Raw genomic sequence first — 25,164 nt, forward strand, 5'->3', positions numbered from 1 at the left:
AATGGGCAGGAATTGATGCACAGGAAGTTCCACCTGAACATGGGGAAGAATTTCTTCACTGTGCAGTGACCAAATACTGGAATAGATCACCCAGAGAGGCTGTGGAGTGTCCCTCACTGGAGATATTCCTGAAGTGTCTGGAAACAATCCTGTCCCATATGCTCTAGGTTGATCCTGCTTGAGCAAGGAGGTTGGACCCATTGTGGTCCCTTCAAACCTGACCCATTCTGTGATTCTAAGATAAGTAAATGAGCAAACACTTGTTGTTGATTTTATTAGAAAAGTATGCTTATCTTTTTTATTATTGTCCATACTATAAAATTCCTTTTAGAGCAGATTATGTCCTACTTGTTAACAGCACCACTTTTTTGTAATCTTCATTGTTAACAAAGCTGGGTGCTTTCCTTCTTCTCACACTGATTTTCTTCTTCTCATTGGTAAGGACAGGAAATATGTGAATTAAAATGGAGGAAAAAGTACCAATACCCAGCTCTAATGCTAATATAGAATAATAACTATCATTCATGGACTTTTTCCCTCTATGTATTTAAAATCCTATGTGTTCTGTTTTCCTCTTAAAGATTGCAAAAGGGAATATGTTTCTATTTCGGCTCATGCATTAGGCTTGTTGGCAAAGTTCATTTATGGTGTACAGCTGCCTGAAACACAGCTTGACTTTTATTTTGTGTTTGCTACAATGAAAGGCAGAAAGAATATTACACTTATAAAATGAACACACAGAGGGGCCCAATGTATTCTTTTGTATATTATTTCCCAGGGGAGGAATGTGTTCAATAAAATTCCCATTTAATTTTCAATATGATTGGTTATTCGTAATTTGGACAGTCATTATAGGTATGATTTCATTTCTGAAATTAATTAAAAGCTCTGTATAATTTCTGATCATCTGCCTCAAATTGATGAACTTGTCCTTACCTCTCCAGATACCACAGTGTATCATAGGGAAAAAAAAGTCCTTTTAAGCCTCAGCACATGTGTGGTACTGATTTTATCCTTATGTGGAAACCCTATAATACTTTTCTTAACAACTGAAGAGAAAACATGATTAGACAGATTCCTAACATAATGTTCAAGAGATGAAGCAAAACCTTCAGCAATTTTTCAGTGTCTGCTGAAATAAAAATCTCTACATGAATTATCATTTCCAGTCTTGCTGAGGTTTAAAAATACTCTTTTTTTTTCTTTTTCTGGAGTGAAGAATTTTCATAGAATGATATACCAAAACCAAGGAAAAAAAAATTATTGAAAGCCCTTTGAAAAAATAGATGATGATAAATGACATTTATCTCATCTGAATGAATTCAATATCTTGCAGGAAAACTGGGAGATCCACTTATCTCTTCAAGTACTCAGTAATATATAAGGCAAGGAACCAGGAAGCTCATAAAAGTAGAGATAACAATAGTCAACCATGTCTCCTTTTGTATTTATTCACATGTCTCTGGTAGTACAAACACAGTTTTCTGATTTAGAGTCATTGTAGATAAGAACTGGTAAGGCAAGATCCTGTTTCCTTATAAAAGTATAGAGTAAAATGAAAGTGTTGGATTATCTAAATCCAGTTGCTGTTTTTGAAATATTTGGATTGGTTTAGACTAGTTTGGATTAGTTGGATTGTGTCTAATTTAAAAATGAATTTTCTGTACGCTTTTCTTCTCATATAGCACTTTGAGATCAAACAGTGATAAGAATTAGAAATAGGAATAAGTTGATATTGTATTTTATTTTTTCTTCTTATTGTTGCTTACAAAGCAGTTCCAAGGTAATCCATGTAAATCAATATCCACATTTGGTCACCCACATTTTGGCTCTAATTCTGTTTTTCAAATGTCATTCTGACAAATGTTCTTCATTATATCTTTACAGCTGCAGTTTGTGATGGAAAATTCATGTTGACTGGTTCCTCTGGGTTTTTTCACTCTATGAATTATCCAAAGCCATATAATGAAAACATTGTTTGCCAATGGATAATAGTGTAAGCCATTTTCCAATAATTTTGTAGCTAACATTTTTTTTATTATGAAGTGATCTTGTTTCCTACAAAATAGTCTTATGCTATTTGCTTTTATTCTCAAGTACCCCAGCACAGAAAATATGTAATACCATTTTCTCCTGTGTTTATTTAACTTTTCTTTAAAAACTTTCATGCATAAGCTCAATAACTATATCAATAATTCAATAATTTTTCCACTTACAAAAATTCTTAGGTACAATTTTAAGAAATTTTGTGTGTTATATACATCCAGAAGAACATAAGTGTAAGTTCAAAATAAATCACATAACTCAAAATAATTCAATTTTTTTTTTCCCAAAGGATTATATTAAATAGTAGTCATCACATAATGGCTTTATATGAGATAATTCTTATTTAAGAGAGTTTTCAAGAATTACGTTATCACGTATGTGTAAACGTTTCATATGTGAATTAAGAGTACCTGTGTACCTATGTAATTTAGAAATATGTTTTAGAATTGCATAGTTAGTATTTTACATAATAGCACCAAATGCCTGTTAAGCCTTAGGCAAAAGAAGTGGATTTTTTTTTTATCAAGGATATATACCTACAGACAGGGACAACTCTTTGATTTTGACTCTCTAGGTGCAGTTCTTAGGCCAAGGAGAAAAAAGATAGCCACACTATATGATGATAAATCTCATCCAAAACTACATATCTAAAAAAATTGGATGATCATAAGTTATAAGGTCCTAAAAATCCCTTCTGTGATTGTTAATTCAGATGTCACTGCTTTGAAAGGCAGCCATAATAATGGCTGTTCTTTGATTCTGAGAAGTATTAATTTGGCAGAAGATTTCAAAGGAGATTAAGAAATTGCCTTTAAAATTGCAAAAGATTTGACCTTCTCATTCCAAGGGCTCCTTTGAAAGTGCTAGGCTTTGATTTTGTTCAGAACTTTCATCTTCACCTTGAAATCATGTTTTTCCTTCTGTTTAGTACATTTTTTCCTTCTCCTCCTCAGCGGTACTGTTCACCAGTAATTACTGGCAGCACCTGGCTTTAAAATACAGGTGTGTCCCAGGAAAAGAACAAGAATTTTTCCCTTCAGAATATGTCTGCCTTGTTCCTCATTTCATGGCATTGCAGAATTTGAGCGCAATAAATAAACATGGCCCAAGTGCCCTCCCTCCTTCTAAACTGTTGATGTTGCTCCAAGTGCTGGAAGCACTGTACTAGGTAGATATCCATACTAGGTATGTAGCTAGTACAAACTTCATTTTGGAAAGAATCATGAGCAATTGCAAATTATATGGTAGAGGTTCTGCAGATATGTGCAATTAGAGATTGAAAAATGACAAAAAAACAACCATCAGAATTTATTTTCCACTTAATTACTTTAAGAAATCAGGCAACACTGAGAGTAAAGCCCTAAGAAATTCAAAGTGGCACTCAATTTTTTGTTTCAAATAGAGTTTTTTTCCATGAGGGAACTTTTGGGTTTTCCAGTAACCTATGTTTTTTATTATCCCTATAAAATGTGTTAAAAGTCAACCTATAATACATCCGATATTAGATTTTCTTGTGCCTGCCTTTGTCTAAAAATATTTTCCCATTACCTTTAGGAAGAGCTTTTACATTTTTATGCCCTTTAACTCCAAATGAAGATCCAATCTCCTCTCCTTAAAGAGCAATATGCTCAATATTTCCCTGAAAGTTTAGCTTCCTGAACCTTCCAACTATATGTTTTACTTTTCTAACCAAAGCTATTTCTTCCATCTGGAGAAATATAAAATTACAACAACAACAACAAATTTTAAAAGGCAAAATATCTAAGTATTTATTTCACACTTCTCTACTTATCATTACTGATAAACACCAGCAGATTGCTGTTAAAAGCTTATTTTCTTTGAGTCTCTGAATTCTGAAAAAAACCCCACATGGTGGTAGCTAAGCTGGTAGTGTTTTAAAATTTGGACTACCATATATGTCGAATGGGAGAACAAATTAAATATAGAATATTCATTGAGCATAACTGTAGCAAAATAAGGCCAAGTGACTTCTGTCATTAAACTTTGTGTGTGATGATTCGGATTTGTAACAATTTCCCAAAGAGAGGGTTTGAGATCATCAAATCTGCATGCAAATCCTGTTTTTGTCATAAGAGACAGTGTTCTGGACTTCCAGGAGAGAGATTTTGATATCTTGCTGCTCATATTCATACCTTGATACTGTTCCTCTGGGTTTGGGAAGTCTACCTGAGCAGTGAGGTACCTAAGAGTCATAGGTATGGAAAAAATTATTTCAATTCAATGAGATGCAGAGGACAATGAAACCCAGCCAAAACCTCCAAAAAAACTCTTTTAGAACTGATAATCGCATTCTAGAGTTCAGAACATTCAGTTTCTAGAGTACAGTTAATTCCAGTGTGTAAAGGTGTGCACACACTGTTACAAAAGGTTTACACCTAATTCCTTTGGCAATTTTACAAGTTAGAAAAATAGATCATCTTGATTAATAATCTTGATTAATATAATTTCATGTTGATTCTGAACTTTTCATTCAAGCACTCAATGACTTCAATTACTTTACCGAAGTCAAATACATTTTCACTTTTGAGTTTGGGTTTCTTTTGTTGCCTTAGAGTGCCTCAAGGGTTGTCCATTAAACTGAACTTCACTTCTTTTGAAACACAACCATATGAAGATGTGTTGAGTATTTTTGAAGGATTAGGACAAAATAAGATTTTAAGAGGTAAGTTTATTCTTCAGCTAATAAGACTAAAATCTAAGTGATAAAATAAGCATTTTTAGGTATCAAAAACTGCACATGTATGTTTAGGAGAAAGACTAGATCTACATAAAGTTACCCTGTTAGACAATTAATCTCAATATACCTGTCTACCTTTTAATTTGACCAGAAAAACCTTTACACATTATGAAATTTCTACTTGTTTTTTGAGATCTTATTTGAATGATCTTGATAACTTCATCAGCCTCATGGTCTTGTGGGATCCATGTTTCATTGGAAATATATTATCAGAAGTTCCTGTAGTATCACACAGAGTATCATAAAATTAAAGCATCTAAACTGAACTTGGGTGGGAAAATTGTTACAAAACATCCCAAAAACCTTTACAAGTATGGCATTGTTTTCCTCACATCTTGGAATACAGATGATACCTTATCTCTGTCTCTATGTTCTACTCTGAAAATTGGGATTGTACCCATTTTCCAAAAGACTCAGCCTATTCAGCTGAATTCCATCAGAAACTGAAAACATATTCTGAAGATAGATAATAGGAAGTTAAGTATATCAGAAAGACATATTATTATTTATCCTTATTTTTGGAAATAGACAGACAATGGAAATGAGAAATGGTTAAAAGACTAGCTGATATCCATATTGGTGGATATGAGAGATGGAACATACAGAATATTTATATGTCAGCCAAACAGCTAAATGCTTAAAGAGTTTGAAGCTATTGTTGCAGGATTGCAGCAAAATAGGAAAACCATCCCTTAAGACTAAACTAATACACTGTGCTTTTGTGACAACACTGGAAATTTTAATGTGCTTGTGATTATTTTCTCTCTGACTGTATGGGTTTTTTTTATTTGTTTTCAGCTTCTCTGTCAGGGACCAATCTTGAAACAATTTACATTTTTTCTCATGAGGCTACAGCACAATTTATGTCTGATTATTCAGAGAATTATAATGGCTTCAATGCAACATACACTGCATTTAATGCGAGTGAACTAAACAGTAAGTGTTTTGCGTGTGTGTGTGAGAGAGGGTGTGTTTGGGTTTTTTGTTTATTTTTTATCACAAAATTTTGGTGAATCTACATTTTCAGTTTGAGAAAATGGAGGTGGAAAGGGAAACAGCATTTTCTAACCTCAGTCCAAAAACTAGATCCACTTTGAAAAAATTCATACTGTTTTATAGATCAAATAAATTATTTCTGTAAGGCTATTCACAGGTTTACAGGCCTGTATCAAGCAGTAGGGTGATGTCTTAACAAACTCATCTGTGTAAATAAAACTGTGTCTGCACCTCAATCAGATTCCTCTCAGACAATTTGTTCACTAATCAACACTATGAAATCATGGAGCTCAATATCTTTATATTTAAAAAAAAAAAATCAGAACAACATTTAGCAATAACACTCAGGAAAAAACAGGCCTTAGGAAAAGTCTGGATGAGGTAAATCTACAGTGACAACAAAATGAAGCAATGTGACTCATGCTTTGGTAATTGGATAAGTGAAGGCTTCTTTGGCTGCTAAATTTGGAGCAGGGGGTGAACAGGGAATGTGGCTGGGATGGAATATGCTGCAGGAAGCATCTAGAGGGTGAGACACAGTGAAAAGTTAACAGAGTAAAAATTCATTTAGATTTAAGTGAAATGTGCCACTTTAAGCTTACTAAATATTCTGTTTAGTTTAGTAAATGTAGGCCTAGCAAAACTACCCCAGTTAAAGAGAAAGAATGCAAATTTCCACACTAAAAAATAACAGATAAGAAAGACTCTTCAGACCTTGAAACAGACAGGGCAGAGTGACCCAGGAATTCTTTCTGTACTTTCTGACAAAAACTGAGTACAAGTGTAACTAGTTGTAAGTGTAATGTGGAATCAGCAAAATGAATATGCATTAACCTATTGTAAAATTCTATGCATATAGAAATTAGTAAAAGTAATAAAAAAAGATCAAGAGTTCTCAGAGGGACGCATGTCCATTAAAAGGCAATGAGTCCCAACATGCATCCACAGCTCTGTAAATAAACATACCCATTCCCTACAGATCTTTATTAGAATTGTAAAATTTAATTTTTCATCCGTGTTTCAAGGGCCAGTTCCCTCTAGGTGCAGAGGGAAGAGGTTTTCCCTTTAGAAAACAAGTTCCTGCCATGTGGAAGCCCTGCCTAAACTGCATATTAAGGCACCACGGGCAGACACTGAAATACCATGAGAATAAAAGTGATGAGGATGCTGCAGCAAAGCCATGTGAGAAAAAAGGAGCAAATGAGAAGAAAGGAAGGGGCATCCCAGGGGCGTGGAGCACAGCACTCTGCTCTAATGGTGAGCCCTTTCTGCTGGAGCAATCCAGGCCTTGGCAAAGAAAAGAGGAAAAGAAGGAGCAGAAATGAAGGTTGGCGAATGAGTGCAAGAGTATGTTGGGCTACCCTTCAAAAATAGTGTTTTATTAACAAGTACAAACAACACACTTATTTGAGTAATTTTGTTGCATTGCAAAAAGAGGAAATTAAGTCACTGTGGGCTGGTTTACAAATGTATTTAAAAATTTACATTATTCATCACTTCTTCCCACGTAATTCTAAGAAAAAACTTACCATCTCTGTGATCTATAATTTACTAGAAGTTCTTATTCACAGATTATGAGAAAATCAATTGCACTTTTGAAGATGGCTTTTGTTTCTGGATACAAGATTTAGACGATGATTCAGACTGGGACAGAGTTCAGGGTCCTACCTTCCCCTTCATGAGTGGTCCTGAATTTGATCATACATTTGGCAACTTTTCAGGTAAGATCAAAAAAATGGCTTGAAGATTAAAGGAAAAACTTGATTTCGCTTATATCACTGCATTATTCTTCATAGTGTATTACTAGGATGTTGTATTATCCTGCCATAAAAATGTCAGGGCTACCAGATAAAATGTTCTGTCCTGATTGTCTGATTGCCATCTTGTGGAAGTATATCAAAACTAAAAAAAAATAAAAAATAAAAAAAATTTAAAAAAGTAAAATTATTTAAGTATGAGGTACTAAAAATTTCAATGATTTTATTACATCAAAATGCCTTATCTGAGAAAAGAATTTCTATTGGGTATAAAATGTTATAGGTCAAAAACCTGCATGTTTAACTTGAAGGAAAAAAGGTATATTTGCATTATTAGGCAAATCAGTTCTGTTTCATCCTTCTCTACAGCTGACATCCTCATGGTTGTCACAAAATAATTTTGATTCAAATAAAGTTGACCTGCAGTTTACAGGGAGCATCTGTGTCCCCAGTTACTGCACAGCAAACACACCAACTGTGCCAAACACACAAACACAGATATTTAACTGTTACAGTTAAAGAATTTAATTGGAAGTGTGGTCATATCAAAAGTGGAATTTATTTAAAGAGATAATACTGATAGGAATTGGATTTTGACTGTATTATGAATCCTTATATCAGCTTTAGATCCCTTAAATTTTTTTCTGCTTCAACAATAAAGCCAAACAATCACTCTCTCAGTTGATTTCTCAGTCCAGCTAAAACCAGATAAAATAAAATTGGATTTTGCAATGGCTATAGGTATTCTATACAAGACTTACATGAAATTTATTCAGTGACAAATAAGTGGAAAAATTGCAAATTATTCTGAAAGAAGTTACTCCTCAGAAAAGAAAAATATTATTCTGCACTTTTTATCAGACAGAAATTATTCTGAGTAAATTCACATTTTCTAAACAATCTCCAGAACACTGTTTTGCCTTCGCACTTGGCTTCTAGAATGCAAATCCGACGAAATAATGAAAAATTTGTTTAACAAAGCACTTGACGATGATTTCTCTCTCTCAAAAATATTAATCCATTTTAGGTGCTCTCTGTTTTCCTGTGCCAAGTCTAAGCTGACATATATAATGTCCCTGTGTGTAATGTTACTCTTGTGTTTCATGTTTAAATTTCTGTGACCTGTATTTTGAATAAATTGCATCATTATTATCAAGCCATCACATTCAGTGAAACTTTTTTATTTGGATTTTTTTCTGCTCCTGAAAATAGAGGCCTTAATACACTAAAAATTGATTCTGAATGCTCAGAGAATTGATTAAACATAGACAGAGAACTGTCCCTTTGACTATATGAAGAACTTTTTTCTTTAAGTTAGACACTGTGTCTATTTTACTTCAGGCTCTCTAAGCCAACAGAGGAAATTAAAGGCCTGATTCAGATTTCAGATTAATTTTCAGGAATTTTAGCCTGCCACATGAAAAAACTAGATAATCTGGAAGTATAAATAACAGAATACAGTGCATATAATTTAATAAATATAATTAAAATTATAATTATATTAATTTGAAAATTCCATTACTATAATATTTGCATATATATGTATTAGCTAGATAGAAGAAAATATGACATTACAGCCATTATTTCAATAAAGAAAGAATTTTATTTTAAAGCTGCCTAAGTTTGCATTTCTTATGACAAATCCCAGTGCTTCTATGGCCTGACCTCATATGACAACAAGAAGTCCAAATTCCCAGCTGCAACAAATTATCTCAGAAAAAATGCTATAAACACAATTTCACAAATAAAGAGGGAGTTTGTTTGTTTATAATCCCTCACCTTGCTATAAAATATTCACATAGTCATTCTGTTACCCTCTCAGCACACAATCCATATTTCCCATTGTCACATGAATACGAATTATAAAATTGTTGGGAAATTCTTCTGCAAAATCACAAGAAATGTCAAACATAAAGGCAGGATAATTTCTGCCTTCACAGAATATAAGGCAGGATTCCCACTGACTTAGAAAGAACTAGTTTCCCAGTGCTTATCTAGTTCTGAGGAGTATCCAAGCTTAAAAGCTCAATTTAATATGTCATTGACAATTAATATATCTTGGGATAATCGTGTCTGGAATCTTCCAAATCATGCAACACTATCTGTGCTTCATGTTATTTTAAATATAAAAATTATAATTCAATAAGTGAAAAACTAAAAAAGAAATTTCTTCTGTCCTGGCTAAAATGTGATCATTTTCTTGCAGGATTTTATATTTCAACACCCATTGGACCTGGATTCATAGAAGAGCGAGTCAGAATTCTGAGTTTGCCTTTGGTCCCTTCAGATACATATTGTCTAAGCTTTTGGTATTGTTACATAATTACTAAACTTGTGTTTTGTTTAAGAATATACCCAGAGGGCTTTCTTTCATTTAAAGTATTAATCCCACTCAGTGTGCCAGCAACACCAGCCTGGTTCTGTTTGAATTTCCACAATCAGTCTCAGCTCCAGGCCTGAAGTTGAACTCCATAGCTTTGACTTTTGCAGTTAGCTACAATGTATTTTCTTTTTCACCCTTCATCCAATATTAATTTCTATACAAAAATAATATTACGAACCCCTGAAATGTTTTATTTTCATGAAACATAACTAGGCCTTTACAATTCCAGGTGTAATTTAAGGATACAATTAATATTATTTTCATGCTTGCTTCAAATTAATGCTAATTTCATAAAACATAAAATAAAAAGAGTTTTTCATGAAATCTGACTTTTTCTAATAATACCAAAATGTTTTTCCCCCTTAGGTATTTCATGTTTGGGATTAATGTTTACCGTTTAAGAGTTAGCATAAGTGATGAGCATGGTCAGGAAAAGATAATTTTCAAGAAAGAAGGAAACTATGGAAACAACTGGAATTATGGACAAGTAACTTTAAATGAAACATCTGATTTTAAGGTTTGTTAAGCCGTTGGATTTTTTTTTTAATTTATTTTAGCTAAACTGATATCAGAGATTTCTGCAAAATGAACCCAAAATTCCACTGTTCCAAAGATTATACTTAGTATAATTTAAAAATGCCTGCCATCAAATAAATATTAGCATGCAGAAGATTGGAATCCCCAGCTGAATTCTCACAGCCCCTTTTCCCTACTCTGGAATTTAAAGTATTAATATTTCATAAGACGGAAAACATAATCATTGTCAAGGAACGATGAATGTTATCATGAGAGCTTCTCTCAAAACAAGAGTGTTCAAAGCTTATCAAAATCTGCTGTGGAATATAAAATCTTGACTTTATATGATGGTGATGTTCTGTGATGATCTTGATTTTATGTGATGGTTATGTGAATGAAGCTTTTAGCTATGAGAAGATTTAAGTTTAAATTGCTTCAGGTTGTGAATCTGTGTTTTCACTAATTACTTACAGATTAATCCACTGGAAGTGTGTTGCAGATGGAAGTGGTTTTGATAACATATGATTTACAACTGACTTGACTTACCTGTAAAGAAAAGGAGGAGATTTAATCCAGACAATTCTTTCAGCATCTCTCGCTTGAAAACAATTTATTTTTATAGGCATTTGGGATGGTTTGTCCCGTTGGAGTAGTTTTGATTTATTTCTGGCAAGTACTGCTAGAAAGATGCATTTAACAACTGAGGAAATAAATGCATCTGTGACCTGGCTGCATCAGATTTCCAGGAAACATGTAACCATATATGATCTCTAGAAGATTGCTAAATCTAAGTGTAGTTCACCAGCACTAACTCCTTGTTTGAAGGATTACTTTAAATATGTGGCTACTAAAGAGCAGTTAAGAACAAATGAGATTAATTTTAGCTTTTTGTGTAATTAGTTCAGAAGTTTGGGCTGATGAGGAATGCAGAATTGTTTTTTAAATTACATTTTAAAAATATACATAAAAAGACAAGGTATTGAAGAGTTTTAAATCATGTTCATCATTTAAATTACATTTATTAGAATGATCCACTCAGTTTGAATAGTGCTGTTTTGTTTTGTAAGAAATTCTGTCGCATCCCCAATGCCTTCCCTTGAGGGTAGCACCAGTGTAGATTACAGTGTAAATAAGAGCATTCAAGAAAAGACAGAATGGTACAGCATAGGAAGTTGAAAATTCTTAATTAAATTATGAAATTCTCTTTTTTTTTCCTGAATTCAGGTTATTTTTGATGCCTTTAAAAGGCGTGGTCCCAGTGATATTGCCATGGATGACATTGGCCTGACGAAAGGAAAGTGTAATGAAGAAAACTATGTAGAGCCAACTGTGAGGCCAACTGCTGCTACCACCCCATTAGCTCCTAGTAAGTAAACACCAAATCACTTTTGATTTCCTATTGCTGTCTTTGGTTTTGAGTGGGTCAGAATTTTCAACCTCGGTTTTATAAAAAACTCTGGTCAGCATTATTAATTTCATCTCCAGGATAACACTAAGATCAAGTTCCATGCCTCTCAAGACAGACTGTCCAGCTTGGTTCAGACCCTTCTATCTGCAGAGTATTTTGGGGAAAGCAAGAGGTTTAAGCTTCCTCAAAGCATTCCAGTTTCACAGAGCCAAACAGGAAAATGTCATAGGAAAAAAAGTCAGAGAAAATACCTGTCACTATCCTTATAAATCTGGATAACTTATATAAAAGAGAGAACAAACATTATATATGATGTTAAGTCCAAGCACATTCAAAACAAAAACCAATACATATATAAAGAGAGCTCATGGAAAAATCATTAAAATATCTGATAGGGCTTTCTTTGTGAACTATTCTGCAAGTGGATTAAATTTTGGAAAGAAAAATCTTCAAAAGGCCTATTCAGACATACCTTTAGATCATTAAATCAAACACTGAGCATGTTTCAGGACTGCCTCTTATTAGATTTATTCTGCCTTTCAAAGCACAGCTGGTTTCCCTCTTGACAACATGAAAAATTTTAAAAATAGTCTAAATGGTCTAAAAGTAAAATAATAGTAAGACTGCTCACATTGTATTGATGTTGAAACACTGTATACTATTATTATTCTTTCAAATCCGTCACCTCCAAATGTACTGCATCAGGACAGGTAAGCAAAAACCTTCTAAATATAAGAGTAAAATGCAGTTTTAGAGCTCCATCATGAGACACAGGGAGGTAAAGTTCAACAAGGCATGTATGTCAGCAAAATGAAATTTTAATAACTGTAGTAATTTCAGTCATAGTTCCTCAAAATGAGTTTTGGAATTCACTAGCAGTTTTTATTAAAGTAATTTTGCGGAGAGATGCTGATGTCTGCCCCCTCCAGCTAACCTTCAGGTGCTGTGGGTAAACACAGCTCACAAGTTAGCACCAGGCTAGTGATTAATGGTACAACAATTTATTGTGGTAAACAGGAGCTGAGTGCATCTGAGAAACACCAAAAGAATATCAAACTATAGATCTCTGCCCAATGCATGGTCAGAAAATTTTTCCATTCAAAAAAGGGATGTGGTAATATGGCTTATAACTCCTTATGAAAGAGATTAAAGAGATCCATGATACGAAAGGACAGTCTAAGCTGTTGCTGGGAAAAATAATTTGTTTTCATAATTTTATTGGTACATGCTACTAAGTGCTATCTGTAACCTGATTTAAAAAAAAACTGATTGTTATCAATCATCTTCAAAGAAGTATGAATTACTTTGATGAATGTGTACAAGCTTACTAACACTAATGATTTCACTACAAATGTCATGTCCATAAACAAGACATAAAAGAGTTTGAGCTGAGTCAATTTCTTTTACCAGAATTAGAGCTTCAGTACAAGTCACTGGCATCATTCACACTGCCACAAAAGCTTCTTGAAATGTAAAAAAGGACATTTTTGATGGTGGCATGGGAAAGCCGGATTTCCTTTTGTCTTTTGCACAAGTCTGTCACCTTATGCTTTCATCTAAACCAAAGATCACTTTCATCTTCCTGGTAATTTATAATCTATCTTTTAACACAAACAACGGTGTGGAAAAGACAATGCACATTCCACACTTATATTGATATAAACTGAAGTTTTGACCAAAGCACAGAGATACAGGTCGTATATAATTCTAAAATATTGAGAAAGGCATCTGCTGTGCTCGACCAAGATTGTTGGTAATGATTATTGCTTGGTTTTCTAATGAGTAACAGCTCTATGAATAACTCCATATGAATTTATGTTCAAAGACCACTGAAAATTTTTAAAACATTGTTTCAGGACATGAGTAAATTCAATTTCTTCTCTCATTTTGCCATGCTAGACAAAGATCACTATTAATGCGCCTTACATGTAGTCAAGACCAGATCAGATTTCACATGCTGTAATAATCCAATAAAAAAAACCCCAGTGTAGTCTTTGTCTGTTGTCCATGGTAATTATAGAAAATAATCTTCCTTCTGTACCATATAGCTGAAATATAATATACTTATTAATCAGAATGAGATTGTTAACACTTCCTTTTTCTTTCTGAACATTCAGCTTTTATGACAGGAGTGATTTGGTGAAACAGAAAGTTCTAGAAAATGGCTGTTGTGAGGAAGTTCAAGTTTTTCTTGGTTTTGGGTTTTTTTTGTTTGATTTTGGTGGTTTTTTGTTGGGTTTTTTTTGGGTTTTTTTTTTTTTTTTGAGCTTTCTTCCTGTGGGATTCAGTGGTCAGACTTGGCAGGACTTGTAGATTTTGCAGTCCCCAACCAAAGGGCTCCTCAGAATGTGAGATGATATCAGACATCATGGCATGCAAATTTGAGCCATAAAGGGGTGGGGAGGAGAGAGTTGAAGTTTAGCCAAAGTCTGAGAGTTTAAAAAAAAAAAGCAACACAATTTTAATTCAAGGAATAAAACATTAAAAAAAAAAAAAACACAGAAAAACAACCAAAGAGGGTAAAGCTGTTTTGCCTTAACTACGATTTCCTGAAGCAAGTGAAGAAGTACTGTTCATTTTTGATTAAAGTAACTGTGAGCAACAAAACTGGGAAAACACCAAAGTTCATTCTCATGGTTCATTGAGTCATTCTGATGGCTAAAATGAAAATAAATAATATTTCTCAATATCAAGTAAAGTTTTTGAACATGAAGCTGACATATTTGGGATGTCAACCACCATCAAAATTATAATTGAATCAATATTGAATATATAAAGTACAGTTAGCTGTGTCCCTGTTGTGAGTACATGTATATGCGTGTGTACACATATATACAATGTTTGTTTTTACAGAAATTGTATTATTTTTTACCTGTAAGTACATATACATCTTTATGACAAAGGTCTTTCCTACTAGAACAGTTATTCCAAGGAAAAAGAAAATTACTGGTTTAACCACTAAGAAGCTGTAAAATGTTTTGGGGTCCTGAAGTAAACAAAAATAATGGTTTGAGACATATGACTGTATCATATTATTGTCTTCATATTTCTATCATGGTTAGAGTGTGCAGACCAATAATCATGAAAATTACTTTTAGAAATTATTGTTGTTACCACAGATTAAAATATTAAGACAAAATGTTAATTATGTTTTTGAAATGTTTTCTTTTTCAGCTGACTGTGGAGGGCCGGTTGAACTCTGGGAGCCAAACAGTACATTCAGCTCTGCAAACTTTCCAAACAATTACCCTAATTTAGCTTTTTGTAAGTCATTCTTTTCCAAACCCTCAGGAGAAGCTTAAATATATAAAAGTAGAGATACTAAATCTGCTTTTCCAACTCAGATGTTGTCAAACAAACAAACAGAAAAGATCTGAGGTATATACAGTGGGATCTTTTAACTGCATTCTATATGGTACTGAATTAAAGCTAAGGAAACGTGCCAGCTGATTAAAAAGGGATGAAGACAAACATTATCCAATGGAAGGGGTCCAGACAGGCCAATTCCATCCTGCCTACTATGTCAAATATCTTTATATCAATCCAGCAGCACATAAGGTGATGAAAGTCCCCATTTTACCATAACCTGGTACATCTGCCGGGTTAATATCATCACTTCTGCTGTTAAATAGCTCACATTTTCTAGAGGCAAAGAATATGTGCATGCATTTTGTAAAGAATCCTCTCTTTATTGAATGTTTCTTAACATACTAGTCAGAAGACATAGTTATTCTACTGACATTACTTGATTTAGATTAAATGAGAGCTGGCAAAAGTGAAGGCTTCAAGGTGGTTCACTATGTCTTGATGAATAAAGCAAGAAAGAGAGCTTTGTCATTGCTTCTTAATGAAATTTTAATTATTTATTCTTTCAATCCTGGAGAATTGTGCTGGGATGGTAATCATAAGAATTGTCATTTTGTGTTTCTGTTCTGCTTGAGGTATGGCTCACATTTCCAAGATTCATTCCACAAGTTCCCAAATGAGATTTCTGTTAGTGAGAAAATACTTTTCACTCCTTAAAAAAATATATTTTTTTTACTTTCTTTACAAGATTTCTATAGTATCCACACCTATTTTTAATATGATAAAGTATAGTCTAAGCAAAGCAAAGAGGTACTTTAACTTCAAAGACAGGCTTATGTGACTGATTATAAAAATTATCTTACTATCAAATGAGACTTAAGTGACAAGACTATTTGTCGCATTGTCACTGTCATTAAAAAATGAAATTTACTACCTTGGGGAAACTCAAAGCTGACATGAATGATTAAAAACAAATGTGTATATGTTGTAGAAGTCTAAACTTAGTTTTAAAATATTTTAAGAATGAGAAACTATAGAATTTTGGATCTTGGCAGCTTTTAAATACAAGATTTAAACTTCTTAATTTCTTTGGTGATTATTAACAGTTTAGGAGATTTTTTTTCTCCCCACAGCCCTTCAACAGAAAAATGGCACAGCAAATATATCACTGAAAAGGTGATTTTTATGTGTGTGTGTGTTACTATTTTCCAGGTGTGTGGTACTTAAATGCTGAAAATGGAAAAAACATCCAGCTTCATTTTCAGGTTTTTGATCTGGAAAGTATTCATGATGTAGTTGAAATCAGAGATGGCAGAGGACCAGATTCCTTACTTTTGGGCAAGTAGCAGCAGTGGGTACTAAAATGAATGTAATCAGACAGCTGGAGCAAACTGATGGATATAATACCATGGAAATTAAATTCCTCTCATTTCATTTGCATTTTTTTGGGCCTTATTTCAGAGGAAATTCAGAGGAAAAATTGAGAAATCATACTTTATGTGATATCAGGTTTCCAAAACATTTGCACACACACCCAGCTCTCCGTGCAATCCATCTGAAATAAACTTCTCAGTGAATCAGACTGTTTATGTGTGTGGACAAACAGATAGATAATCTCTTAGCTGAACCTTACTGCTCTATGCTGATTAGTCAAATCTGGTGTTGGAGTGTGACCATGGCAGTCTGAGTGCAGTTAGCTTTTGTGGTGGCACTATTTGCTTTTGAACCCAGAGCATTTTGAAACACATATGACCAAAATAGGCTGAATGTACTCATGTTTTCCTGGTGAATAGCTGTCTACACAGAGAGAGGCCCACTGCCAGATGTGTTCTCCACAACAAACCAGATGACAGTGATCCTCCAGACAGACAAGTCTGCAACAAGGAAGGGATTTCTTGCAAACTTTACTACTGGCTACCATCTAAGTAAGCATCTCACCTTTGTATTTAAGAAATTAAACCACTGGTCAAATGTATTTCAGAAAATGGAGAGAGTGCAAAGTGACTCTCAGCACTTGCTCAGTAGAAATGCAAATGTTAAAGAGGAAAAGGCTGGTCAATCATCTGTACTTTATATTTCCTGGAATTAAAAGTGATGGGTTTGTTTCTTAGTGTCATTGGAGCAATGTCTAGATCATGTGCAACTCTGTGATACTATGTGGAAAATTGCTCAGTATTTTGACCAAAATCTTTTCAGATGTTAAGAGGGCAAATACTAACCATTGCCTATAAAAAACCCAGGAAAAAGCAACAAAGGATGTCATTAAAGGGTGTTTAAATACATTTGTAAAATAATTACTATTTATATCATGCACTAGAAGAGAAAACTGTATGTGGTAACTCTGATCAATATTTGCAATATGGTTCTTCTTGCATATTTAAAAATTTGGTCTTCAGTGTGTGAATAATCTGAGTCTCTTAAATATTTGGACAGCAGTGTTTCTTGTTCCAGCCAGATCCCTTCTGAAAGGCTCTTGATTTTCTTGGGGACTGCAATTAGACTTGTCACTCATAATTCAGCAATCAACTCACCAAAATATGCAAAATGAGCATAATGCAAATTGCATGAAACAGTAATATGCTTAGCAGGACAAATAATTATACTAACTCGAGGCCAAATCTTGACTGAATTAATTAGAGGCTTTGCATTACTTTTGTGGAAGTCTGACAGGAGAAAAACAGAAAAAGAAAAAGCAGTATGTATTGAGAGATGTGTGAAGTACCATGCACTTACCTGAACAGAAAGTCAACAAGGATCTAAGCTCTTTTTCTTACTTTAACTCTCAGAAATGGCAAGTTTCTCCCAGTTTGTTTAGCCAGTGGCAGATTTTTTATGAATTCACAGTAGTAATAATCTTACTTTTTAAAATATTTTTAAAATCTTCACTTTTGATCTACATTTATAAAATGTACTCTGTTTTTATTCTTAATTGTCTGCTATTTCTCTCAAAATTATCTTTATTTTGAAAGAGAGATGAATGGAAATGGAAAGAAAAGGAAATCAAAGGCTCTTCATGCTATCAACACAGTTTTCTTCAGATTAACTGTAAGATATCCTGTGAACATCAGCCTTCCTCACAACTACAGATGAATTCTCCTCTCTTGTTTCCCTTTAGGGGCTTGTACAGTTGATGAGCATCAGTGTGGTAGTGGGAAATGCATCCCATTGCACAACCTGTGTGACAACATACCTCAGTGTGAAGATGGCTCTGACGAAGCAAAATGCAGTAAGGCTTCCTTCATACAAAGAAATCATAGAATAATTTAGGTTGGGAAAGACTATTAAGATCATTGATTCTAACCATTAATCCATCACTGCAAAGTTCACTGATAAACCATGTCACTCACTGCTACATCTACATGTGTTTTAAACCCTTCCAGGGATGCTTTGCAGGTTGACATGCTTAACAGCCCTTTTGGTGAAGAAATTATTCCTAGTATCAAACCCAAGTCATGCATATTTGGCAGGAAATGCCTAGAAAAACAGCCCCAGAACCTCAGCTAATGTAGACCACTGCAGATGCACACAGGCCATGCCAATTTGCACAGCACTACCCCACTGATTTTGTCAGGGCCAGGAAAAGTCACTTTTCTGATAAGTGTATGGAATATGGTGAAGAACTCTGGAAAAGGTAGGAAGCTTCTCTGTGCTGAAAACTGTAGTTGTTTATAATGGCCTCAAAATTAAATGAAAACTCAACATATACTTTTCTTCTGTATTTATTTTTTATTTCCAAATTATACTGGACTTTGCTGTAATTAATTAGAGTTTCACAGCAGTAAAAATTCTGCAGTGCAGGATAGAGAATAAACGCGTTTTTGGTGAAAATTCCCAAATAGTTTTGTGAGTGTGAAGCCAAACTGTAACACTTCCAGCCCACCTGGACTCCATGGGGTGAATGGGTGGCATTCATCAGCAATGAAAGCAGCATCCATTGTTTACTGCTATTCCTCACTTCTCTGGTAAAGTGGCTCTTTCCAAAATGCATGTGTACAGTATACAAATTCATTTTACACAGCAGGGAAATAAAATTCCCTAAAACAATAGTTTAAATATAGGACTAATGCTAAAATCATGTTTGGCCTAGCACAGAAGTTAAACTGCTCTTTCTGACAATCTACTTTAGAGAACTAAAGGAAGATTTAAAAGTGTTCTTTGAGCTTGGCAAAATTTCTTTGTTTTGAAAAGGTCTAGTAGGGATCAGATATGTTTTTTGATGTGTGCTGACAGTCAATTGCTGACTTCAACATTTTTTACATGTATATATATAAAAGTATGCATGGCATATGTAAATACAGACAGATGATAGATAGATAGATAGATAGATAGATAGATAGATAGATAGATAGATAGATAGATAGATGTCTGAAGCACAGATTCACTCCTCAAATCAGTGCCATTGGCTATTTTGTGGCAAATATATTCTTCCTTTAAAACGTATAGTATAAAATTCACTCCAGTTTCTTCGTAAGCAAAGAAAATTTGAATTTAATTTTCCAGTCATTGATGAAGAAGAGCTGAACAAGAAAACCATCACCTACATTAACATGATGTACATTTTCCCAAAGATTTATTTTGCTACTGATTGTCCATTACTTCATAACAAATTATCTCACATGAAAAGCCTGGGAGATTTGTTTCAAAAAATCCATTTAATCCAAACTTTGGCTAAATCGATCTACATCTTAAAACAAATGAAAATTCAATTAGAAACTCTCACATTGAGTCTTTCCAGTATCCAAAAGCCTTGCTCATTTTCCTGAAACAAATTTCAATGACTTCTCAGAAGTGGCAGTTTGAACTAGACAAACTGTCTTTTCAAATCCTCCAACTTCTGAAACTTCCAGGGACTGCAAGGAAATGCCAAAATTCTAAAATATATGATATCTGCATTAAGCAGTTGTTGGATCCTCAATGACTTTATTATTCCTTACCAATAATGTATTTGGAGAAGAACATGGATCTGATGAGGAGAAAGGAAAAGGACTTATAATTCAAGTTCTCTCAAGAGGACGGGTGTCAAAAGTAATTTGGAGAAATCTTGTAATGCATACAATTCCAAGATGCTTAAGAAGCTCAAAAATTTAATTTAATTTAATGTTATTTAATCTAAAATTAATTACCAGTATAAATCACCTCTATCATTCATGCACTCCAGGTGTCAGAGAGGCATTTCTAAAAATCTAAATGTTTTATTTACTATGGTGGGTACTCTATGTGTAAGCATTTTGGTGGAAAAAGCTTTTTTTCACAGGTAAGATTTTTAAAAAAAAATATTTTAGAAAACAATATCAGTGCATTGCATGCTTTTATCTACTTCACAGTGGCAATACCTGTAATCTGCCTAAAATGCAGCTGTAGCTGCTAAGACATATATGATACTCTGTTTACATTATTATATATAAATTTAAGATTATATAATAAAATTCTTATTTTATATACACGAGATTCTGTTGGCTGTGCAGTCTAACTTCCTTAGTCAGTACACCAATAAGACTTTTTACCAGTAAGTTAATGAGTTTCTGAATTCTTGTTCTCAATATTTTATTTTGGGAAAAGTTTTTATAGAAGGGCTATTTTTCAGTGAGCTTTAATTATAAGTATGAATGTTTTAACCATAATTGCAACAAAAACAGTGACAATTGGAAGTGGAAATCTATTTTTTTTTCATTAAGACGTATTTTAACTTTGTTTCCAGTCAGTATTACTGACCATCATGGAACTAAAGCTTCACTAATTATTTGGAAATTATATTATGCTAAGAAAAAAATGTGCATTGTTTAGAGTTAATGGAAAATGTACTGTTTATTGTCTATTTCCAAGACATATGCAAAATACAAGGTATGAAACTCTCTTGTGGCAGAAATATAGGAAATAACAATAGCATTTCCTTCCTGTGGGAACACAACATCCTGGAGATGCTGAGTTTATTACCTCCATAATGCATTTTTACCTTTTTTTTTGTGTTCTTCATTGGCAATAATAAATCTCTTTATATTATATTTCTGTTTTCTTGGGGTGGGGGAGTGGTTTGTCACCAATCTAAAATGCTTCTGCCTGTTTTGCTCTCCAGTGAGATTACTCAATGGCTCTCTGATCATTGAAGGGCTGGTACAGGCCAGGGTTGGGAAGATGTGGCACCTGGCATGTGCAGATGATTGGAGTGGAGAGATTGCAGACAGTGTTTGCCAGCTGCTGGGGCTGGGGTGAGTGATAAATATTCATTGTTCTTTGTAACTTGTTTGCAGATTTGTTGAGTGCATTTTGGCATTTTCCTCCTCATTTTACTGGTGTACTCTCCAAAAACATGGCAAATGTATCTGTCTCTGTCAAGTGGAGAGCTTGGTGTGCCAACAAATTTGAGAATGTGGCAAACCCTGTCTTGATGACATTCAGTACAGGATTGATGACTCTGAACATGGCAGGCTGGGCATGAGGATACATATTGGAGAACACTGGGAAAGTGTTGTGGATGCATCATCCTTTTATCACTTTTTATCATCATTTACATCTTCACTTTCATAAGGATGGCTCAAGAGTAAAGCTGGAGCCAAGAGCAGCCTTGTCTCCTCTGCCTTTGTAGTGCTGCACTTCATTCCTAGTAGAGATAACCACATGGATATTCTGCTAGAATAGAATGGAATTCTAGAATTCTGCTAGGTAGAATGGAATTTCAAGGTAGACTTAGAGCAGGAATGAAGTAGGGAAGTATGTGGCAGAAAAATAGATTTGGCTTTAGTCCCTGGTCAGAAGAATGTTCAAGGGAATCATGGGGATTGTTGAGTGCAGAGTGTTGCATTTTTCAATCTATGGTAAAATTTATGGCCTAAATTTTGGCCTTACTTATGTGCTACTCCACTTCCATCCACTGAATAATAATTAGTTTTCCTGCAATGCTAAGGTTTTTGGTGAATATCCCTCACCAAACTAATAATCAAACTAAATTCTGAGCTTGGAATTCATTATTTTGGTCACTGGCCAAAGAATGATGCCTACAAATCCCATTCTGATAGATTAATTGTAGTAATAACAGAGTTAGAATGACTTAGAAAAATATCCGAGTGTTATTTCAGAAATGCTTTGAATTGGATGAATGTCTGCTGGTTTGTTGGGTTTTTACTTTCTTCCTTTGGGTAAGTACTGATTTTACATAAAAATCAGGTAGTACATGCAGAAATCCCAACTAATTTATGTACACATGCATGTAAGAACATACAAATTATGTTTAAGTGTGCTTCTGGTCAAATACCTTGTTCCTTAGCATGGCCAGTGGTCTTCTTCCTCTGATTCTTTCTGCCCCTGCCCTGCCTCTTTTCCCTTCTGGACAGAAGTAATTTTGTGGTCCACTCATTTAATTGACACATTTGATAGACTAAAACAAACTTTACCTTCCATGGTATTCTAACTTTTAACTCTTACTTAATGCTTTTGTCCCCATAACATTCTGTGGCAATATCTTTCAGGTTATCTCTGCAAACTGAAAAAAAAAAGTGTACTCAGGTGCACTTGCTAAAAGAGTTCCTAATAATCTTCCTAGTTATTTCTTATTTATTCAATTTCTCTCCCATTATCAAGGGAAAATATTTTTAAACCTAACTTGTATCACTTTTTTGTAACCTGGGTGCTACTGCTGTTACAGCACAGGACAAAATTCTCATATGGGTGTGTCTATATTTATGTATGTATTGATATATGAATGGGTGTATATATATATGTGTAATTCCTGTGAGCCTTCCTTGAATCCCCCTGTAGCAGCATATTTCTTTATAAACATCACCATATTTGTTACTAAATGGATGTTTGCAATAGCAGGTCCTGAGTAGGAGCTCATGCTCCTACACTGAATTACAACCTAGAATCATGTTTTATTAGAAAGACAGGCTAAAGTTCATCTAGGACAATTTAGCTTTACTATTAATTGTTTATACATTTGCTAGTCTCACTTTCTGTTTCATTTATGAAAAGGACTGAGCTGATAGGAGTCCTATATCATATCCTGATTATTTATGTACCTGGGCTACAAAGTGCAATGTTCCTCACAGGTTCTAGTAAATCTTACATGTGAGATTTTGCCTCCATTTTTCAAATATGTGACTCTTGCATTTGTAATTTGTACCAAAGAAGCCAGTCTGGAGACATGCTTATTGTGCATCTGCAAAATACACCTCAGGCAAATAATTTACAAATCTTCTTAATGAGTCTGGGCTGCACGATGAACAAATTGATGCTCTAGAGAAACCTGAAAATAATCCTTTGCAAGCTACAAGCTTGCACTTGTAGCTGTGTGCATCTGACAGCAATGCTAAAATCTGCTTGTCACCATCTTATTTCCTGGAACCAAGAAAATCACACACTGAGCTTTCCCCCATTGCATTGGGCAGATGCAAAACAGTCCTTTTTCCCTGGGACCAGAGCCAGCTGGCTCTTTGATGAATTGTACCCAGGAGTAATGGTAGACCTGTCAATTTTGTCACACCTAAAAGTCCAACAAGAGTGAGAGTTTAGGCTTTACTCTGAAACCCTTCATTCCATTTTCTTCATGAACTTGCAACATTCTTCAGAAGGAAATTCATTCCTGGGAATACTTTGCTGGTCTCAGCAAAGTTCTTCATCATAGAATTTGAGTCTGACTACCTGGCTTGGAACTTTACTTCTTTTTTCAGAGTGTCTAAAAGGCACTTCCAGGCTGAGAAATGCAGCAGTAGTGACTTTTCCAGCGGGTGGATCATACAACTCTCCTGGTGGCACAGCAGGGTTGTTGAACACCTCTTTACTTCATACACAGCAGATTTGCAGGCAGATTCCAGACTTCATCCTTCCCAGGAGAGTGAGGTTTAGTGCATTTGAAGAGAAGACACAGTGCAGGTGCTCCCTGTATTAAACAAATGGTTCTCTTCTTGCTCCTGAGATGTGTAAGGTTAAAGGGCCAGATGTGAGGCTGTCATTCCCCCAAAAATTATGCAGTCTAACCACAGCTATCTTTTTTTCCCCATGCTTCCTCAAGGGAAAGCACATATGTTTCAAAGATATATGTTTCAAACTGGTCATATGACATATCACAAAGTGCATGAAGCAGAATGGACTATAAAGTAAATCTGGATATGGCTTCTAAATGTCAAAACAATTTGTATCACTAATAGTACACAGAATTCTTAGTTCAGAAAATCGTTGTTACAAGAAAAACACCAAAGTTAGTCAAAGAATAGACTGATTCCTTTAAATTGACTATATGACCTTTAAAGGTACCATCCAACCCAAACTGTTCTGTGATTCTGTAACTCTATGAATATATCCCACTCTTGATCAATAGCAAACATAACACTATTGACTTATTCCACAGCTGCTCTGATTTCAACAGATCTATGAGGTGAAAATTAACTTTTTTATTTACTCCATTAGATTCTTCATTGTACAAAATATAATTTAATTTCTTTCCTAGCCAGCAATTGCTAGTTGTACTGCATCCCTCAAAAAAGCAAGACTGTGATACTCCAAGGCTCAGCTATTACTGCCCTGTTTGGCATACTAAGTTCTTGCTCCATACATTTAAGAATTGGTATTTCAAACCCTTCATTGTGGCACAGAAAAGCCAAACTAAATATTTGCTTCTGTAAAAAGAATTAACTGATATTCCTTTAAATATTAATGTAGCATTAGAAATCTTAGAATAAGATGTAAGACTGGAAGACACTCACATTTTAATCTGAAAAGTTTCAAGCCCCAAAAATCCCCTGCTAAAGGGTCATTATTTGAGGAGAAGAAAAAAAATTTAAAAACTGGTGTTTTTTCTATCAGCATAATCATTTCTAAATATTGCTCCACTGGTGGAATAGGGTATATATCTAAAAATGTGCATGTGTCTTTTTGTCCCAGGGATGCAAATATGTCATCAGCTGTATTATTCACTGGAGATGGTCCATTTGTCACCATCACCAAAGGAGGCCACCACAGCCTAATTTTTACAAAAAGGTGGGTACAGTGAGGTTTCTTCCTC

The 25,164-nt window shown here is 34.4% G+C and overlaps 1 protein-coding gene across 1 annotated transcript in view; it reads left to right on the forward strand.

Moving 5' to 3' along the window:
* Positions 1-25,164, forward strand: part of TMPRSS15 (transmembrane serine protease 15) — a 53,047-nt gene that overhangs the window by 17,659 nt on the left and 10,224 nt on the right. Inside the window, 13 exon segments of the mRNA XM_077790355.1 lie at positions 1,888-1,996; positions 4,620-4,729; positions 5,603-5,740; positions 7,372-7,521; positions 9,764-9,866; positions 10,307-10,457; positions 11,681-11,822; positions 15,039-15,128; positions 16,383-16,508; positions 16,964-17,095; positions 18,286-18,396; positions 21,244-21,376; positions 25,044-25,139. Of these exon segments, the coding sequence (XP_077646481.1) occupies positions 1,888-1,996; positions 4,620-4,729; positions 5,603-5,740; positions 7,372-7,521; positions 9,764-9,866; positions 10,307-10,457; positions 11,681-11,822; positions 15,039-15,128; positions 16,383-16,508; positions 16,964-17,095; positions 18,286-18,396; positions 21,244-21,376; positions 25,044-25,139 (1,591 nt within the window).

Source organism: Lonchura striata, chromosome 2 (genome assembly GCF_046129695.1).
Source record: "Lonchura striata isolate bLonStr1 chromosome 2, bLonStr1.mat, whole genome shotgun sequence".
NCBI lineage: Eukaryota > Metazoa > Chordata > Aves > Passeriformes > Estrildidae > Lonchura > Lonchura striata.